Source organism: Diceros bicornis, chromosome 7, assembly GCF_020826845.1.
Source record: "Diceros bicornis minor isolate mBicDic1 chromosome 7, mDicBic1.mat.cur, whole genome shotgun sequence".
Taxonomy (NCBI): Eukaryota; Metazoa; Chordata; class Mammalia; order Perissodactyla; family Rhinocerotidae; genus Diceros; species Diceros bicornis.
In genome coordinates, this window is record NC_080746.1 from 64,647,774 (window position 1) to 64,664,798 (window position 17,025).

At 52.2% G+C, this 17,025-nt stretch overlaps 3 protein-coding genes across 4 annotated transcripts; 1 reads left to right on the forward strand and 2 right to left on the reverse strand.

Moving 5' to 3' along the window:
- Nucleotides 1-366: 366 nt before the first annotated feature.
- Nucleotides 367-8,117, reverse strand: RRP8 (ribosomal RNA processing 8). Its single transcript, XM_058545842.1, has 7 exons — nucleotides 7,865-8,117; nucleotides 6,265-6,628; nucleotides 5,586-6,039; nucleotides 5,364-5,493; nucleotides 5,072-5,178; nucleotides 4,893-4,989; nucleotides 367-4,663 (listed from the first exon to the last, which is right to left on the reverse strand). Exons 1-7 carry the CDS (start codon nucleotides 7,961-7,963, stop codon nucleotides 4,544-4,546), a joined length of 1,371 nt encoding a protein of 456 aa, XP_058401825.1. The 5' UTR covers nucleotides 7,964-8,117; the 3' UTR covers nucleotides 367-4,543.
- Nucleotides 8,118-8,200: 83 nt separating this feature from the next.
- ILK (integrin linked kinase) lies at nucleotides 8,201-14,780 on the forward strand. Of its 2 annotated transcripts, XM_058545843.1 has the most exons (13): nucleotides 8,201-8,277; nucleotides 8,661-8,840; nucleotides 11,929-12,094; nucleotides 12,278-12,373; nucleotides 12,577-12,673; nucleotides 12,778-12,861; nucleotides 12,963-13,048; nucleotides 13,191-13,300; nucleotides 13,410-13,537; nucleotides 13,624-13,745; nucleotides 13,846-13,945; nucleotides 14,058-14,188; nucleotides 14,373-14,780. In XM_058545843.1, exons 2-13 carry the CDS (start codon nucleotides 8,752-8,754, stop codon nucleotides 14,520-14,522), a joined length of 1,359 nt encoding a protein of 452 aa, XP_058401826.1. In that variant the 5' UTR covers nucleotides 8,201-8,277; nucleotides 8,661-8,751; the 3' UTR covers nucleotides 14,523-14,780. The 2 variants fall into 2 exon arrangements, with proteins under 2 accessions (XP_058401826.1, XP_058401827.1); XM_058545844.1 differs by lacking the exons at nucleotides 8,201-8,277; nucleotides 12,577-12,673; nucleotides 12,963-13,048 and having other exon boundaries at nucleotides 8,576-8,840.
- On the reverse strand, nucleotides 14,749-16,145 carry TAF10 (TATA-box binding protein associated factor 10). Its single transcript, XM_058545845.1, has 5 exons — nucleotides 15,899-16,145; nucleotides 15,604-15,758; nucleotides 15,303-15,367; nucleotides 15,100-15,214; nucleotides 14,749-14,919 (listed from the first exon to the last, which is right to left on the reverse strand). Exons 1-5 carry the CDS (start codon nucleotides 16,128-16,130, stop codon nucleotides 14,830-14,832), a joined length of 657 nt encoding a protein of 218 aa, XP_058401828.1. The 5' UTR covers nucleotides 16,131-16,145; the 3' UTR covers nucleotides 14,749-14,829.
- Between the last annotated feature and the right edge of the window lie 880 nt (nucleotides 16,146-17,025).

The window sequence follows — 17,025 nt, forward strand, 5'->3', positions numbered from 1 at the left end:
GCACAGGAGTCAGACCCCAGGCTCATCATTCCTTGGCTGTAGGAATAAATCCCTCAAGCTTCCTGAAGGGTCCCAGTGGAGTCCCCAGGTAGACCTGAGGTAAGAGGGCAGAAACCAGCCCTCCAAAGGAGGGGGCGGGTTCTGACAGGCCAGCTGTACTTTGTCTCACAGAAGCTCTCTATGAGTCTCCTCCCATCCTTCCTCTTTCTGACCTTGAACCTTAAGTGTGCTATTAATACTACCAGCAATCATACTGTATTTCCTTAGTTCTTTTACTCCCTCTCTTACTCTCTTAGAAACGACATTCACGACCGTCACTCCTCAAAACTCCAACCCTTTCTCCCCCATTCTCACTCTCACCACGACCGTCACTCCTCAAAACTCCAACCCTTTCTCCCCCATTCTCACTCTCAACCCGTAAGTCTGCCTCTTGCTTCATTGAGAAAAATCAAAGCAACCAAAAAAGAACTTCTCAAACCCTATCCTGACCTTCTGAATCAGAAACTGGGGGAGCACTTAGCAATCTGCAGTGTAACAAGCCTTCCAGGTTACCCTAATTATGCAAGTTTGAGAACCTCTGCCTTTCACAGAGGAGCAACTCCCTCCCACTCCCGTTTACCTCTTACTATTCCTGCCACTCCTTCAATCCGTTCTCAAGCTGCTCCTTAAACTGGTCTCATTGTTCCTCGGACAGCTGGCATGCTGTTATTTCTTAATGAAACATACACTGTTCTCTCTTCAGTCCAGGCTCTCAACATTAGACACTGAATCCCAGGCACGGCCTTGAACAAGAGCTTGCCCTGAAGCTGATGATGGAGCAGGGAGGACCCAGATCAGGCTCAGGAGAGTCCTGCTTTCAGAATCAGGGTGACTGATGGAGCCACTAGCGGGGGCTGGGCTGAGTTAGGGGGAGCCCGGGGCCTGAGTCAGACCCAAGGAAGTATTTACTCAGGTGGCTGGAGCCAGAATAGGCAAAGGAAGAATCTAAATTATAAGTCAGGGAGGAAGCAAAAGAGAGGAAGGCAGACACCAGCTGTCCTGCTGAGCATAAGAAAACAGGGAAAATGATTCAAGATCTAGGAATATAAACATTTGGGAAAGAACACAGATACGGAGCTATAAAAGGGGATGTGTGTCCTACAATGAGATGCCCTGCTACTCCAACACATTCCTCGGACTTTGTGGCTTGTCTCCCCATTATCCCAGAGGCTCCTGCCCCATGGAGCTGCCAGAATAGTCATCTCCCCAATGATCCCTGGTGAATCCTGATGAGCTAGAGACGACTATCAGGGTATTTTATCTTGGCTGCCTGGCAGCCAACTCCACTCACCAGCTTCACATCACCCCCAAAATGGAAGTCTCTCTCATAGGCTGTGTGAACCCTCTGCACTTCTGAAATTTGTGCCATCCAGCCTCTCCTTCCCTTTGTCTGCAGACCTCCTGGATCGGCCCCCTCCCTCAAGAGGCTGGTACCTGTTTTATGCCAACTTCTGCCATCATCCTGGAGAACGTCCAAGTCCATGCAAACCTGCCCTACAATACCTGAGCCCTGAGTCCATTAACCAATCTACAGGCAACCTCCCTTGCATGCCTCTCAGGCACGCACTCCTGTAGCTACATTCTAGACTTTGCCATCGCCTGGTGCTACTCTGCTTCTAATATTAATAATTCAAACATCCCAATTTATGACCACAGCCTCCCATCCTCCCAGGTCACATATTCAGTTACTCCCAGTAAAACAACCTACTCCTGTCTTCACTCTCCTCTCTGTTCTACAAAATCCCAAGGTCCAGCATAGCAATCACTTACGAACAGCCTGAAACTCCTTTGCTTGATTTCCTTTCATTTCAATTGTGTGGCAAGGTTTGGACTCTGGATGACCCCTTAGTACTCACTTTTCCCACAGCTCCCTCTAGACTCCTGAGTAGGCAGAGACAACCACACCATTCGGCTGACTGGTATAACCATAAATTCATGCATAATACCACTATAAATTCAAAAAGGCCGTCAACATTACTCAGCAATTCTCACCCCAGTGCAATCTGACTTCTCTCTCATCTTTTTTTTTGAATAAGTGTTCTTTTCTCTCTTTTTTTTTTTTTTTGTGAGGATGATCAGCCCTGAGCTAACATCCATGCCCATCCTCCTCTTTTTGCTGAGGAAGATGGGCCCTTAGCTAACATCTATTGCCAATCCTCCTCCTTTCTTTTTTTCCCTTTTTCTCCCCAAAGTCCCAGTAGATAGTTGTATGTCATAGTTCACATCCTCCTAGTTGCTCTATCTGGGACGCCACCTCAGCATGGCCGGACAAGCGGTGTGTCGGTGTGCGCCCGGGCACCAGTAGCAGAGCGCGCGCACTTAACCGCTAGGCCACGGGGCCGGCCCCTCTCTCATCTTAATAGACCTTTCAACAGCATTTGACAGCTGACAACCTCCCCATTCCTTCCAGATTAAAAAATCCACTCTCCTGGTTTTACTCCTCTATCTCTAGCCCAACCTTCTCATCTTGTGACCTTTACTGGCTCATTTTCCTTTACCCACCCAGTAAATGCTCCTCAGAGTTCTACTCAGGGCCATGTTCTCTTCTCATTGTCTTACTCTGAGTATCTCATCTATTCCTATGACTTACATTACCACCTCTAGGCTGCTGATTCCCAAATCCCTAGAACAGATCTCTCCTGAGACATTTATGTCCCACTTCCAAATGAACATGTAACAGGTACATAAAACCCAACATTTGAATGGCATCACCAGCCCAACCAGTTGTTCAAGCCAGAAACCAGAAACTTACTTCAGATTTCTTTCTCTCACTAACCCTCAACATCCTACCAGTTCCACCTACTGAAGTTCTCCTGCCTGCCTACTTCTTCCATCGTCACTAGTCCACAGTGCCCTTATCTTGTGCCCCAAACCATATTTAGAAAGATAAATATGACTTAAGAAGACTGCAGCCTAATGCACAAAGCAATCACAACACAATATTTCGATGCTGAAGGTTCACTCTTCATGTCGTGCTTTGAGAGCACAGATGAAGAAATTCTGCTTTGGGAGTGGTGGAGGAGGAAACAATCAGGCTGTCTGGAAGGATGAGTAAGACTCTGCCAGTCAGAAGAGTGTTCAGCAGAGACAAGCATAGGCAAGGGCACTGTGCAGGGTCTGCTGAATGGTTCACAGCCTGCCTCAAAACCTCACCCCCTTCTGGAGGCATCCAAATGGCTCAGAGCCCTGGAACTGTGTCCCAGTGGTCACTCTCAGTTCTTGTTCTTGGAAATAGGTAGAAGAGAATGTATCTTTATACCTGGGCCCATGGCAGATACCTTCTGGGAGAGGCCCAGGATCTATCATCCCAGCTCATCTTTTCCCACCCTTCCCTGCCCATAGCTTTCCTAGGACATCCTGATCTGGGCCCACTGCAAGGCAGAAACAACAGACAGACCCTTCTGCCAATGAACAGCCCAATCCTTCGCCCCAACATGGCATCAACCAGTTGTTATTTATGAAGAGACCCAGCTCTCTCACCACCCCCCTCCAAGGACAGCTCAGAATCAAGAATCTCTAAATATCCTATAAAGTGAGCATACTGAAAGGCCTATATTGAGCTCTCCCAGAATCTTCCTCAGTCAGCAAATCCATACTTTACCCTTCAACCTCCAACCCTGCCTAGGGAAGGTCTTTGGAAACAGTAAGGCTTACAACACATAATAGCCACAGCTATAGTTTATTGAGCACCTTATGTACCTGGCCCTGGCTATGGATTTCCTCAGTTAACTCACATAACAATCCCGTGAGACAGGAATCCTACCATTTTCCAAATGAGGAATATGATATTCAAAGATTAAATGACTCTCAGCAACAAGTGGCAGGCCAGCATTTGAACCCAGGCCTACCTGATTCCAAAATCTGTGCTCTCACACACCAAGCCCCCACAGGGCAATAGGTGCTAGGAGTCATTTGGGCCATATGGCTCCAAAGATGAAGATGAAGGTAGAGGGGAAAGAGGTGTTTACTATAGGGACAATCAAATAGTCTTGACCCAGAAGCCCAGAATATGTTGAGCCAGGATGTTGGTGGGCTGCTGGTTGCCCCAGAGCCAAGAAGCAACACTTGCCTGTCTGAGGCCTTGAAAGCCTGGGCAGACTGAAGCTGAAGGAGCAGGAGTTACGGGTGAGCAGATGGAGCTGGTCTGTAGACAGAAGATCAGAGAGTGGACATGCCAGGTCAGAAAGACCTGTGGCTCCTGAGAGATGCCTGGCATTCCGAACCATCTAGTTTCCATGACACCTAGGGCACCCATAATTCCCAGATACCCCTGTGTTCTCACAATAAACTCCTTATTCTTTAGCTAGCCCGAGTGACTTTATGCTTCTTGCCACCAAGAAGTCTTCAATAGAGCAGGGCTGAGCCAGAGTTCTCATCACACTTTGTTCTGGGGACGGAGGAAGGGTGGTACCAGGTCCTGGGTCACAGCCTGGCTGGATGCAGTCTTCAGAGTTCTGAGCCTTGAGTTCGAGACTTGCTTCCCCTTTCAAGGGGGGTCCAGAGGTCACCTGCGCTTGTAGAGACATGGCTGAAGCTTCAGGCCTGAGAGTTGAGCCCTGGGCCCTACCCGAGGGGGCCCAGTCTTTTGAAAGTCAAACAAGAAGAAGTGGCTATTGGTCAGGTCCTGGGGGCAGAAAAGACCAAGTGAGCTCCAAATCCTCACCCAAGCTCCTCAAAACACCTCCATCCACATCCCGCCCCTGCTCAGAAAGCTTCCCAGGGCTCTCCCATGAGTCGTGCCTTCAAGGAGCAAAAGTCTGTGCCTGTGCCTATGGCCTCCTTCCTGAATACCATTACTCTGAAAAGGGCCACCCATGAGACAAAAACAGAGACAGAATTCTTGTGGCCCTTACCTTGGAGATGACCTTGAAGCCTAGTTTGGTCACAGCCCCCAGAAAGGTCCGAACATCTTCAAAGCGGCTGCTGACTTCAGCCACTTTCAGGAGACCCCTGAGAAGGATGGAGAGTTCTATGTAAATACACAGATGCATGCATGTGCACATACACACGTCTGTGTCTTGGGGGCTCCTACCCTGGCTTCAGCACTCTATTTGCCTCCTCTAGGAAGTCTCTGATGTTGGTTCCCATCAGTGAAAGGCAGAACACAGCCACGTCCACAGACTCATCCTCTAGAGGCACCTGTGCAGGGTGGGAGTGTTGTATGAAACACACAATATGGGGAGGAGAAAGTCAGCGCTGAGTGCTAGGGCTGGACATTAGGATGAGGGCACAGGGAGGGAGGAAGGAGGGAATGTTAAGAGTTTAGCACATGGAGGTTGGGCCTGGAGCACAGGCCAGACACGTAAAGGGATAGAGGGGTTTACCTGGGCCATGTCACACACAGTGACCCTGGGGTCCAGAGAGGCCAAGTCAAAGCAATGCACAGTGTTCCGGATACTTGAGGCTAGGCGGCAGTCCCCGCAGCCAAAGTCAGCTACCACCAGGGACGCAGGCCTGGGAATGGAGAAGAGGGATCATTCACTGGTCTAGTGCATGAGCCCATGACTGACCCACATTGCTTCTCACAGCGCCCAACCCCCATTCACCGCTGGCGAAGATCCTTGGCAATGCGGTCCACGGGCTGCAGTGGCCACTTCTTGATTTGGCTCTGGAAGCCACGGTGGTAGAGGACAAAGGCCTCAGGGTCTTCCTGGAAGAGGCGTTGTGCAGCACTGCTGGGCCCTGAGTACAGCTGTTCGTTCAGGTAGCGAAATCGGGCACCATCCAGCCGCTGTGCCATGCGGGCTCGCAGAGCCCCTGCCCGAGCCTCATGGCTGTCTGGACTGGGAGTAGGAGGCACCTCTGTCTCCTCTGTGGGGGCTGTGGCTGGAGCCTGGTCTGGCGGCTGAGGTGGCCGAAACTTATTCTTGTGTCTACGCTTGTTCTTCTGCCGGTTCCGCCACTGCTTGCGACTCAAGGTTTGGGGGGGTTTGGGGGAAGTGGTCCCAGGGCTTGGCTTGGGTGGGTCATTTGTACCACTACTCTTCCAAGCGTTGGGACCTGCAGGAAGGAGGATGGAAGGCATATCTGGGGCAAGATCCCCTGAATTCAGAGGTTTGGCAAGTCATCCTGGCCCTACCCCTGTCCTTGAGACAGACTGTGGCCTGGATGAAAGTACTTCTTATTGCCTAACCCCAAAACTAAGGGTGGCAGGTAACCTCTGTCATATGTAGGATCAGCTGACCCCCCTCCCAGTCCCACACACATATACACATCCACTAGTACCTGTTTGGTCACCATTGTCCAGGTGCTGGGCAGGGTTTGAAGAGGACTGTGTCTGACATTTCCTTTTTCTTTTCTGTTTTTCAGCGGAATCACCGCCAAGAGCCCCTCTGCAGCACTTCTTCCTTTCTACTTCCTTTTCCTCAGAGTCACTGCCAGGTGGGCCCTGTTTCTGATGTTTCTTCTTCCTTTTCTCCTCTACTTCAGTAGAAACACTGGCAAACGAGGGCTTTTTTGGGCGTTTCTTCTTCCTTTCCACCACCTCCTCTTCTTCAGAGTCACTGCCAGGCAGGCTGAGGGGCTGCTGGGGAAGAGATGCTGCCTCCAGGACCCGTAATGTGGCCAAAAGCTGGCGGCGCTTGGAGTCCTGAGGGAAAACAAGGCATGAGAACAGGGCAGAGGAGAATGGATGGGGCCTGGAGAATAAGAAGGGAGAAATGGGGACCTGATTCAGACGCTGGCAGAGACATCTGGATTATTCCCAGTCAACTTAACTCACTTGTCATGAAGCCTGCCAGACCCTGAAGAACTTTCAAGTCACCATCCAACCTCCGAGAGGCTGGATGGCAGAGAAACCACCCACCCCACTTTCTTTAATGTACAGATGAGGTAATGGGGTTCCCCAGAGGAATGTGGTGAGGCCACAAGCAACAGGACCAAGGCCAGAGACCAGGAGTTCCAACCCTCAGTCTCAGGCTTTTACCTCCAGCTGATATCTTTCTATAAAAGAGGTAGGGAGGTTTCTGAAAACAAGAGTGACGGGATCACTCACACGTGTGCATTTAAGATGACTCTAGCTGCAGTGTAGAGAACAAACGAAGGCGACAAGCTGCAGACAGAGAGGCCAGTGGCCTAAATTATAAAATGGGTTGAAGGAATGAAGAGAAGAGAATAAAGCATGCAGATTCCATGTTGGAGGCTGACTGAAGGGTAGGAAGAGCTGGAGGAAGTACAGCAGCCATCACATCTGCAAAAACTTAAAGGAGAAGATCTGTTGTCTGGGAGGTCTTCTGCGCTGAAGTCCTACTGGGCCCTCCCAGGCTTGGAGGTTCTCAGGTCCCCTCCACACAACCTCCTTTTAAACGATAGTACTGACAATCCTTCATTGTCATTCACTCTTGCTCTCTCCAATCCAATCTCCACACTGCAACCAATGACCTTTTCAAAATGCAAATCTGAAGAAATCATTCCCCTGCTAAAACCAGTTCATTGGCTTCTTGCTCACCTTACAATACGCAAAACCTCTAATCTACCTCTCCAGCTTCAAGGGCATCCCCTCACTCTCTGTGCTCCAACCACACGGATTATTTTGTGTGTGACCCTACTAGGACCTGCTCTCTTGCCCCAGGGCCTTTGTACAGGCTTTTCCTGTCCAAGAAACACTCCTCGCTTCACTAACTTCTATTCACCAACTCTGTCTCAGTTCCGAGGTCATCTTCTTTTGGAAATTCCCGTATCTTCAGTCGGCCGCAGGCGCCCCCCTCTCCCTAATACAAACACACACACATATACACGCACACACACGGCGTGCCCCAGCGCTGGGATCCACCAGGGTCCCCTTCGCCGCCTGAAACAGCTCCAGAGCCCCTGCGGGGCCACTTACCTTGATCTTCGAGGCTGCTGCGGGCCGAGGCCTTGAGGATACAGGCCCGAGGTCCGCGGCTGCGGGGGCCTCGTCGGCCCACTCCGGCTCCTCGAACATGCGGGTGGGGAGGGCGAAGACGCGGGGACCCAGCGCCGCTCCACGTGCAGAGCGCGTCTCCCCGACTCACACCGCGGAGAGCAGCCAGAACCCAGCCGGAAACCAAGGAGTGGAAGCCAGGGTGGCTAGAGCGGCCGGCAGAGAGCCGAAAACCATCGAGTTCAGACACTGGTGGGCTAGAAAGGCAAAGGAGGAAGGAGGAGGGAGGGAGGGTAGGAGGCCCGCGCTGACCAGAGAGGGCCAGGGGCGGGGCCGGGCGGCGGGCGCGGCCGGACGGTAGTTCCCCGAAGAAGGCTCCTCCAGCCCAAGCCCCGGTGAGTGTGGGAGCACCCGTGTCCCCTCCTCAAGGCTCGAGCGCTGCCGACCTGTCACCCCTCGCTCCGGCTGAGTTCCGAGTAGGGAACGAGGGCTCCCCCGGGAAAGGATCCCCGATCGCATCCCCCAGGGTTTAGAGCGCCTGATCCCCGCCCCCCCCCCAGCTCTGTTCGCGGGTAGGGTCTCTGTGCTTGCTCTCTGACGTCCCTGCAGGAGATACTACCTCTTAATCACCTCCTACCTCGCCCGGACCCGCCTTTCCCTCGCGCCCAGGGGACACAGTCGGGGATCATCCCCCTACCCTGAACTCCTTCCCAGACCTCTAGTAGCCGGCGACGCTGCCCAGACCCCCACCCCCAACACGAACACTTCTCTCCTGCAGGGGACAAAGCTTGGGGTTCACCCCCTTCCCTGGATCCCTCCACAGTCCCCAGGCTTCCCCAATCTTGGGGACTCAGCGCTGGGACGCTGCTATGGACGACATTTTCACTCAGTGCCGGGAAGGCAACGCGGTTGCCGTTCGCTTGTGGCTGGACAACACCGAGAACGACCTCAACCAGGGGTGAGCTGAGGTGGCTGGTGGGTGAGAGGAAGGGCAGAGACATGCTCCTCTCCGCGATGTGAGTTGCTTCACGTCTGGTGGGGATGGCTGATTTTCCTATCCAGTGTGATGAGTGCTAAGCACAGCCTGTGGGTGGCAGGGGGTCTCCGCAGAGGAAGCTGTGTTTGAGCTGAATCTTGACTGCTGAATAAGAGTTTCACAGGCAGAGGCTGCAAAGAGCTTTCCAGCCTCAGTGAACTGCATGGGCAAAAGCTAGGAGGCAAGATAGAGTGGAGAGTGCCCTGAAATTGTCCAGAGTTCCATATGGGCTTCTGTGGGCTGAAGCATTGAGTACAAGTGGAGAACGACAGGAGATAAGACTGGAAAGGTCTGCAAGAATCAGCTAGAACATGCAAGGATATTTAGGCTAAGGGTTTAAAGCTGTGTGGTGATATGATGAGGTTGTCCATTTGTTTATTGTCATTTTGGATGCTTTGTGAAGAGCAAGTGGTGACGTGAAGAGAAGCAACTGCTTAGTCTATCCCAGAAGTAACGGCTTGGACTAGAATGGGGTCATATGAAAAAGAAAGAAGTGATCAGATTCCTGAAATCATCAGGATAAAGAATTGGTGAGATCTGGTGTGGGAATTGAGGAAGGTCAAAGATGATGACCAGGGTTCTGACTCGGGCACTTGAGTAGATGGTGGTTTCTTTTACTGAGACAGACGACTGGAGGATGATGAGTTCCACCCTGGACATGTTAAAGTGACAGTAGAGCGAAGTGGAATTGTGGAGTAGGTGGTTGGTTATGCAGATTTGGATTTCAGGAGAGAGATCTGACTTGGAGATACAGACTTGGGTGATATTAGCATACAGATGAAACCTGAAGACATGGGTGTGAAGGAGAGGGGATGAGAAGCCTGCAAGACCAAAAATGAACAAGTGGAGGTTGAAGGAGAAACAGGAAAATATGTTGGTAAAGCTTAGAGAAGTGAATGTTTCAATGAAGGGGGAGTGGTCAGCAGTAGTATAGGCTGCTGAGAGGTCAAAGAACTTGAGCACTTTAAAGTAATCATTGAATTTACATTGATCTCTGTGAGGGGTGTTTCAGAGGAAAACAGGTGAAAAAACCAGATGACACTGGGTTCCTTCATTTAAGGAATTATACTGAACACCTGTACTAGGCGCTAGAGGCCCAGAATCAGAGGTAATGCCTGCTCTCAAGGCAGTGGCCTTGTGGCAGGTTGAATGGGAGGTGAGGAAACAGAAAAAGGGAACGTAGACAGGTTCTTTAAGGCTGTCTACAGGCTTAAAAGGCTGAGACAGGAAGGCAAGAAAAGCAGTAGTGATGTTGATTCAGGATGGGGGATTTTAATTTTAAAATTTTATTTTTTAAGGTTGGGAATTTAGTGTTTAGGTTTAAGAGGTAAGGAACACCAGTTATCTTCATCCAGGCTTTACTGGTTTCCATTAGGCTCTACACTATTTCTCCATAATTTGCAGTCACTTGTTCCATTTTTCATATAACTCAAAGGGTGCTCTGATAAAGCCAGTGAGCACCATTACTGTTTTGTTGGTGGGGTTATAAAAGCTTAAGTGAAGTTATCCAGTGGGCCTGGCATCTAGGAAGATTTTTTGCTGCTGAAAGGTAAAGGGGTGGCATTAATGAAACTGCAAGGCTTTGGTGCTGGTTTGAGGGGCTGGGCTTTGGGAGCACAAGCTGGTTATAGTCTGGATATGAGGTGGGGGTAAACGCCCTGCAGGCCTCTTTGGGATTAAAGTCCAGGGTCTGAGGTGGACAGGCAGGCTGACAGTAGGTAGTACCCTTGTCCCCAAACTTTTGCCTTCAGGCTCTGGCCTGCTCTGGGGCCACAGCCTTCAGGAGGCTGATAAGCCATGACATAAATTAAAGAGCTGGGAGGCAAAACTGACTGATAAGGCAGGGGTGGTAATTGCTTCGAGGAGCAGGTAGATACCCACTTCCCAGGAAAGCTTTTTGCTATCTCTGTGTGAGCAGATGAGGGCAGCTGTGGAGGGGAATCTTGAGGTTAAAAGCCACGCCCCCCACCCTCAGCGGCTGTGGGGGGCATCGGGATGGCCAGCCCACCAATCAGCTCCAGGTCCCGCCTAGAGCCCCCACACGGGAAGTGACCTCAGCACTAAGGCATCCGGAGGCTGTGGCCAGGACCACAGACCGCCCCCTGCTCCGCCTCTTGGATCTGCCACCCAGGACTGGAGGGAATTTCCTTTTATGGCCCCGGGCTGTCAGGCAGGCACAGCTCCCACCCAATTGTTTTTTGGGTTTTTTGTACACTTTTTATTTTAGAAAATATATGTCAGTGGGGTAAGAAAAAAGTCAGATAGTTTTCTTTCTAGAGAAGCTAGTCTCAATTTTTCCTGTTTTCTGTGCCCAGGACTGCTTGAGCAGAGGAATCCTGTTGTATGTGGTGGTCTCATCAGTAATGACTTATCAAAAGCATTTCTCCTTTTCATTATAAACCCTTCCTGAACATCAGTTTAATTCCATTCCATTTTTAGATCTTAGTCTCAGTACCAGAGCCAATCAGTAAGCTTGCTCCCTCTCCCATGAGTTGTGGCCTTCCTTCTCCAAGACATCACGCCATTAACATGCACTGAATACCTACTGTCAATCCATTTTCTCAAGTTTACAGTCTAATAGACAGGACAGCCCATTAACAGATTTTTATAATCCACTGTGACAAGTACTATAGTAGAGGAATGTACAAGATGCAGTGCGAAATAGAAAGGACCAACAGATGTTACAAAAGAGGTGCAGAGGAAACCAGATGAATGCTACCATTTAATGAGATGGGGCGTGCCAGGGAAAAACGGCTAGTGGGAGATGGTGGTGAAGACAGTGAATCTTATGGACTTGTCAGGATTTCACGTGGTGGTTGGTTAGGTTTGAAGCTCAGGGGAAGGTATGAATTGGACAGCTTTGGGAATTGCTGGCATGAATGAGAATCAAAGTCCTGGAGAGGTAAGGTTTCCCAAGGAGAGTATGCAGAGTGCCTATCAATTTTTTCTGTATCAAAGCCTTTGCCCCCATCCCACCTCCAGATGAATGACCATTGCCCCTTCCTCAAAGGGACGATCATGGCTTCTCTCCCTTGCACTGGGCCTGCCGAGAGGGCCGCTCTGCTGTGGTTGAGATGCTGATCATGCGGGGTGCTCGAATCAATGTGATGAACCGTGGGGATGACACCCCCCTGCACCTGGCAGCCAGTCATGGACACCGTGATATTGTACAAAAGGTATGTATGAACCCCTCCGTCACCTACATCACATACATGCGTAGAAGTCAGTCACAGGCACTATAACATACTGGAGACAGTATGTGTACTCTTCTCCCTCCTCAAATGCCTCAACACCATCTCTTATTTGTGACTGACTGTGCCTTCTGCCTCTTTGTGTGTCTCTCTCGCCATGGGGACCAGCTGCTGCAGTACAAAGCTGACATCAATGCAGTGAATGAGCATGGGAATGTCCCCCTACATTATGCCTGTTTTTGGGGCCAAGATCAGGTGGCAGAGGTGAGTACTCAGGCCTCGAGCCCTGGGGTGGGTGGGAAGCAAAGTCTGAGCCTGATTGGGAGATTCTGGAACCCTCAACCCATCCTGTGAGTACTGCTCAGTGTATGACACTCACAGGGTTTGTACTGCATCTGTGTTCTTGGTTGGTTGTGACCGCCAGGGAGGTAGCAGGGGCCCTCATCACAACCACCTTTTCATTCCAGGACTTGGTGGCTAATGGGGCCCTTGTCAGCATCTGTAACAAGTATGGAGAGATGCCTGTGGACAAAGCCAAGGCACCCCTGAGAGAGCTTCTCCGAGGTCCGTCCTCTACCCCCGAGCCTGTGCCCTTTTGTCTTGTCCCTGCCTATCTCCTCCCTCCAGACCACAGCTGAGGCGAAGACTATTTTGTCTTTCTTCCCCAGAGCGGGCAGAGAAGATGGGACAGAATCTCAACCGTATTCCATACAAGGACACATTCTGGAAGGGGACCACCCGCACTCGACCCCGTGAGTCAGTTGTGGGGGGAGGAGTGGTAATAGGGAATAATCCTGGGCTCCTGGGGCTGGGTGAGGGGGAAGCTGGGTACCTGACCTGCCCACACTCTCAGGAAACGGGACTCTGAACAAACACTCCGGCATTGACTTCAAACAGCTCAACTTCCTGGCGAAGCTCAACGAGAATCACTCTGGAGAGGTGACCCCTGCCCTTCTTGGCCCTCCCGCCCCAAACCCCGACAAATTACCTGCTCTGCACCTGTTTTAAGTTTCTCCTCCAGTTAGCAGGCAAGAAAGTGGTGGCCTTAGTTCAAGCCTCCTAACCTTTACCTGTCCCTCAGCTATGGAAGGGCCGCTGGCAGGGCAATGACATCGTCGTGAAGGTGCTGAAGGTTCGAGACTGGAGTACAAGGAAAAGCAGGGACTTCAACGAGGAATGTCCCCGGCTCAGGTGGGGCAAAGCCTAAACTGGAAGCTGCTGTTTCCAAGGAACCCTGACTAGCACCCAGAGGGAGATCTTTTATGCTGGGTCTCAGCCAGGGACACTCTCTCCCTCTCAGGATTTTCTCGCATCCAAATGTGCTCCCAGTGCTAGGTGCCTGTCAGTCTCCACCTGCTCCTCACCCCACCCTCATCACACACTGGATGCCATATGGATCCCTGTACAATGTACTACATGAAGGCACCAGTGAGTAGGGGATGCCAAATCTCATTGGAGGGGGCAGAGGATGTGTGAGCCTCTCCGAAGTATTTGACTCTTGCCTCCTTTCTTAGATTTCGTCGTGGACCAGAGCCAGGCTGTGAAGTTTGCATTGGACATGGCAAGGGGCATGGCCTTCCTACACACACTAGAGCCCCTCATCCCACGACATGCACTCAATAGCCGTAGCGTAATGGTGAGGTCACAGCTTCACTCCCGGCCCAGGCTCCCAGAAGCCGTTTCCCTATCTAGAATAGGACTTACCTCCTTCCTCAAATCTATCTTCTCTTCCTCAGATTGATGAGGACATGACTGCCCGAATCAGCATGGCCGACGTGAAGTTCTCCTTCCAATGCCCTGGGCGCATGTATGCACCTGCCTGGGTGGCCCCTGAAGGTGAGTGAGGGCATCATGTTGGGAGGTAGAGAAGGGCCAGCTCAGTAGTAATGGAAGGGGGCAGAGACAGGACAGGACAGGCAGCTGGAACAGATAAGTCCTGTCCCTCCAGCTCTGCAGAAGAAGCCTGAAGACACAAACAGACGCTCAGCAGACATGTGGAGTTTTGCAGTGCTTCTGTGGGAACTGGTGACACGGGAGGTACCCTTTGCTGACCTCTCCAACATGGAGATTGGAATGAAGGTGAGAGCACAAATCTATATACTTGTGTTGGGGGAATGGTGGTGGCAGTGACAATAACTGTGGTGGGGCTGGGCTCTCATACTGTGTATGTTTGGATATACAGTAATCCTGTCCTGAGGGCTAGAGGCCTTTCCCCACATGACTCAAGTTCTGAGACCTACCTGGTTTTTCCCTGTATCTGCAGGTGGCACTGGAAGGCCTTCGGCCTACCATCCCACCAGGCATTTCCCCCCATGTGTGTAAGCTCATGAAGATCTGCATGAATGAAGACCCTGCTAAGCGACCCAAGTTTGACATGATTGTGCCTATCCTGGAGAAGATGCAGGACAAGTAGGGCTGGAAAGTCCTTGCCTATACTCCAGAGGTGTCAGGACACAGGGGAGTGCACCTCCCCAGAGCTGCAGGCCTCTGGTTGCCTTCCCTGCCTCCAGTCATGGTACTACCCCAGCCATGGGGCCCATCCCCTGCCCCCGTCCCTACCACTGTGGCCCCAAAAGGGGCTGGGCTCAGAGCTTTGTCACTTGCCACACGGTGTCTCCCAGCATGGGAGGGATCAGCCCTGCCTGTCACAATAAAGTTTATTATGGAAACAGGCTGGTGTGGGGTCAAGGGGACAGACAAATACATTTAGGTTGGGTGGCTCAGGTGAAGTAGTGCGGCTTCTTCACATTGATGCCATACTCGCTGAGGGCAGGGGTCAAGTCCTCCATGGTTAGAGTGTACTTGCGGTCCTGAGGGAAGACGGAAGAGCACCAGCTGAGCAGAGGAATCCCAGATTTTAGTCCCAGGTGATGACCCTGAGTAGGTCATTCACCTCCCCTAGAGCTTAGTTTCCCCAAAGGAGTTTCAGCATAAATTAAGCCTCTGCTGCTGGGGAGGTAATTACTGATTCAATGAGCCTCCCCTCACACCTTGCTCTTGCTTCGGGAGCTGCCAGAGGCTGTGCCCTTCATTTTGCAGTGCTGTAGGGCATCGTTGGCAATATCTGAGATGAATTTCTGGGCAGCTAGGGAGATGAGCCGAATTCTAGAGAGAAAAAACTGGTATGAGGAGGAGATGGACAACAGAGTCCACACAAGCACCCAAGGCTCTAACCTGCCCACAGGTTACTCACATGCGTGGGTCCGAGGCCTCAAAGCCAGCACGGTTCAGGTAGTAACCAGTCACTGCATCTGGGATCTGAGAAATCAATTAGATGACTGTCAGTGTTAGCCCTGTGCACGGCAGTGAGAGAGTAAGGGAAATGGGGGAGGACAGGCCTGGCTATCAGGAAGCTCACAGTTTGGCTGGGCAGAGGGGATAAATCACAAGAGCTAGCAGGGAAGCAAATACAAGAGGACGCTGGAAATCCAGGTGGTGTGGCGGAAAGTTGGCGTGACAGCGTGTCAACAGCCTTGTTCAGGCTGGAAGCCCACCGTAGGCGTGTAATCCTCCAGCTGCATCAGGAAGTCCACCAGAGGCGTGCTGGACACCACCGGCTTCACCTCTCCGTTGGCCGCGCTCGGCAGCACGTAAACCCCGTTAGACATGGCCCCCTCGGGGGGCGCCGCGCCGCCCGCCGACACCGGAGCTGGAGAAGAACCAGCAAACTGAGACACGGAGGTGGGGGGCGCAGGGCCCCGGCTAGATCTGCCTTAGACCCTCTGCTCTCACCCGCCGCTGGGCCCAGCCCAAGGCGCTGCCCTCGCCCTCACCCGTCCCGGCCCTCACCCGCCCCGCGCCGCTCGGCCGGCTCCCCGGCCCGCGCCGCCACGGGTCCCGTGCCCGCTGCCGCGGCTCCAGCCCCAGGCCCCCCTGCTGTCCCCGCGGGGCTGGCCTTGTTCTCCACAGCAGTGCCGGCGGGCAGCGCGGCGGGGGCCGAGACCGCGGGCGCCGGGCCCGGGGCCGAGGCGGCGGAGGCCGGCGCCGCCTCGGGGTCCGCGCCAGAGCCGCTGCAGCTCATCGGGCCGGTGGGAGAGGCGGCGAACAGAGCCACTTCCGCTTCCGCTCACGTTACGCACACACACCATGGGTGACGTCACACGCCTCGCGACTCGCCGCGCCCACGCCGTGTTCGCCCTCCGCCGTAGGTTTTCCGCCTCCCGGTTGCCCATCCTCCCGCTGGATGACATGGACTGAAGGTTGGGGACCAGCCTAGGAGAATGGCGCTGGCCGCGGACATTCCACCCTCTACCCGCGCCGTATTCAAGTGTTCCGCTGGGATGGGAACCCTTGAATGTCGAGGACTCTCTTCGGTGGGTCTGGGACCCCCTCATTCAGTCTTACGCCTAAAGACCTTGCTTTGGGGCTCCTGGGCCCAGCCCCCTCGACCAGGAGGCCTGCCAGCCTGCATCCTTTATAGCTCCCTCATTCAGTGTTTTTAAGGCTTAGTAATGGAGTTGGAAAGCCCCCACTCCCCGCCAGCTGCCGGGAGAAGTGAGGGCAGCGGGAGAGCGCACACAGTGTTGCTGTAGATGGTGGAAAGAGGTATTTCAGCCTGGGTAAACAACATATGCAAAATCACAGCGAGTGAAAAAGTGGGGTTTTAAATGCAGCAAACATTTATTTGATTCCTATTTGCCAATCCTGAGCTAGGGCCTGGGAATACAAAGTTAAGTAGGACAAGATTCTAGTCCTCTAGGCACCAATGGTCTTGGAAAGGGAGGCAAACAGGTAATCTGGCAATTTCAATATTATGTGAGATTTATAATCCTAGAGGTAGACACAGAATGCGGTGCAGCAGAGGAAGGGAACTAACATCTGCTGCTTACTTCTGTGTGTCAGGTGCTCTATCAACTTGATTCCATTTAATTATTCCTTGCTTGTTATGAGAGGCAGGTATCGATATCCCTACTTAA

Bases quoted from the DNA above. Each gene is read 5' to 3' on its own strand.
- RRP8 (XM_058545842.1), bottom strand. From the start codon at position 7,963: ATGTTCGAGGAGCCGGAGTGGGCCGACGAGGCCCCCGCAGCCGCGGAC. The intron at 5,179-5,363 runs GTAAACCCCTCT...CACCCTGCACAG, and splicing joins CTGTGTGTGACATGGCCCAG to GTGCCTCTAGAGGATGAGTC. The intron at 4,990-5,071 runs GTAGGAGCCCCC...CATCCTTCTCAG, and splicing joins AATAGAGTGCTGAAGCCAGG to GGGTCTCCTGAAAGTGGCTG.
- ILK (XM_058545843.1), top strand. From the start codon at position 8,752: ATGGACGACATTTTCACTCAGTGCCGGGAAGGCAACGCGGTTGCCGTT. The intron at 8,841-11,928 runs GTGAGCTGAGGT...CCTTCCTCAAAG, and splicing joins GAGAACGACCTCAACCAGGG to GGACGATCATGGCTTCTCTC. The intron at 14,189-14,372 runs GTGAGAGCACAA...CTGTATCTGCAG, and splicing joins ACATGGAGATTGGAATGAAG to GTGGCACTGGAAGGCCTTCG.
- TAF10 (XM_058545845.1), bottom strand. From the start codon at position 16,130: ATGAGCTGCAGCGGCTCTGGCGCGGACCCCGAGGCGGCGCCGGCCTCC. The intron at 15,759-15,898 runs GTGAGGGCCGGG...GTTCTTCTCCAG, and splicing joins GGCCGAGCGGCGCGGGGCGG to CTCCGGTGTCGGCGGGCGGC. The intron at 15,215-15,302 runs GTGAGTAACCTG...TTTTCTCTCTAG, and splicing joins GAGGCCTCGGACCCACGCAT to AATTCGGCTCATCTCCCTAG.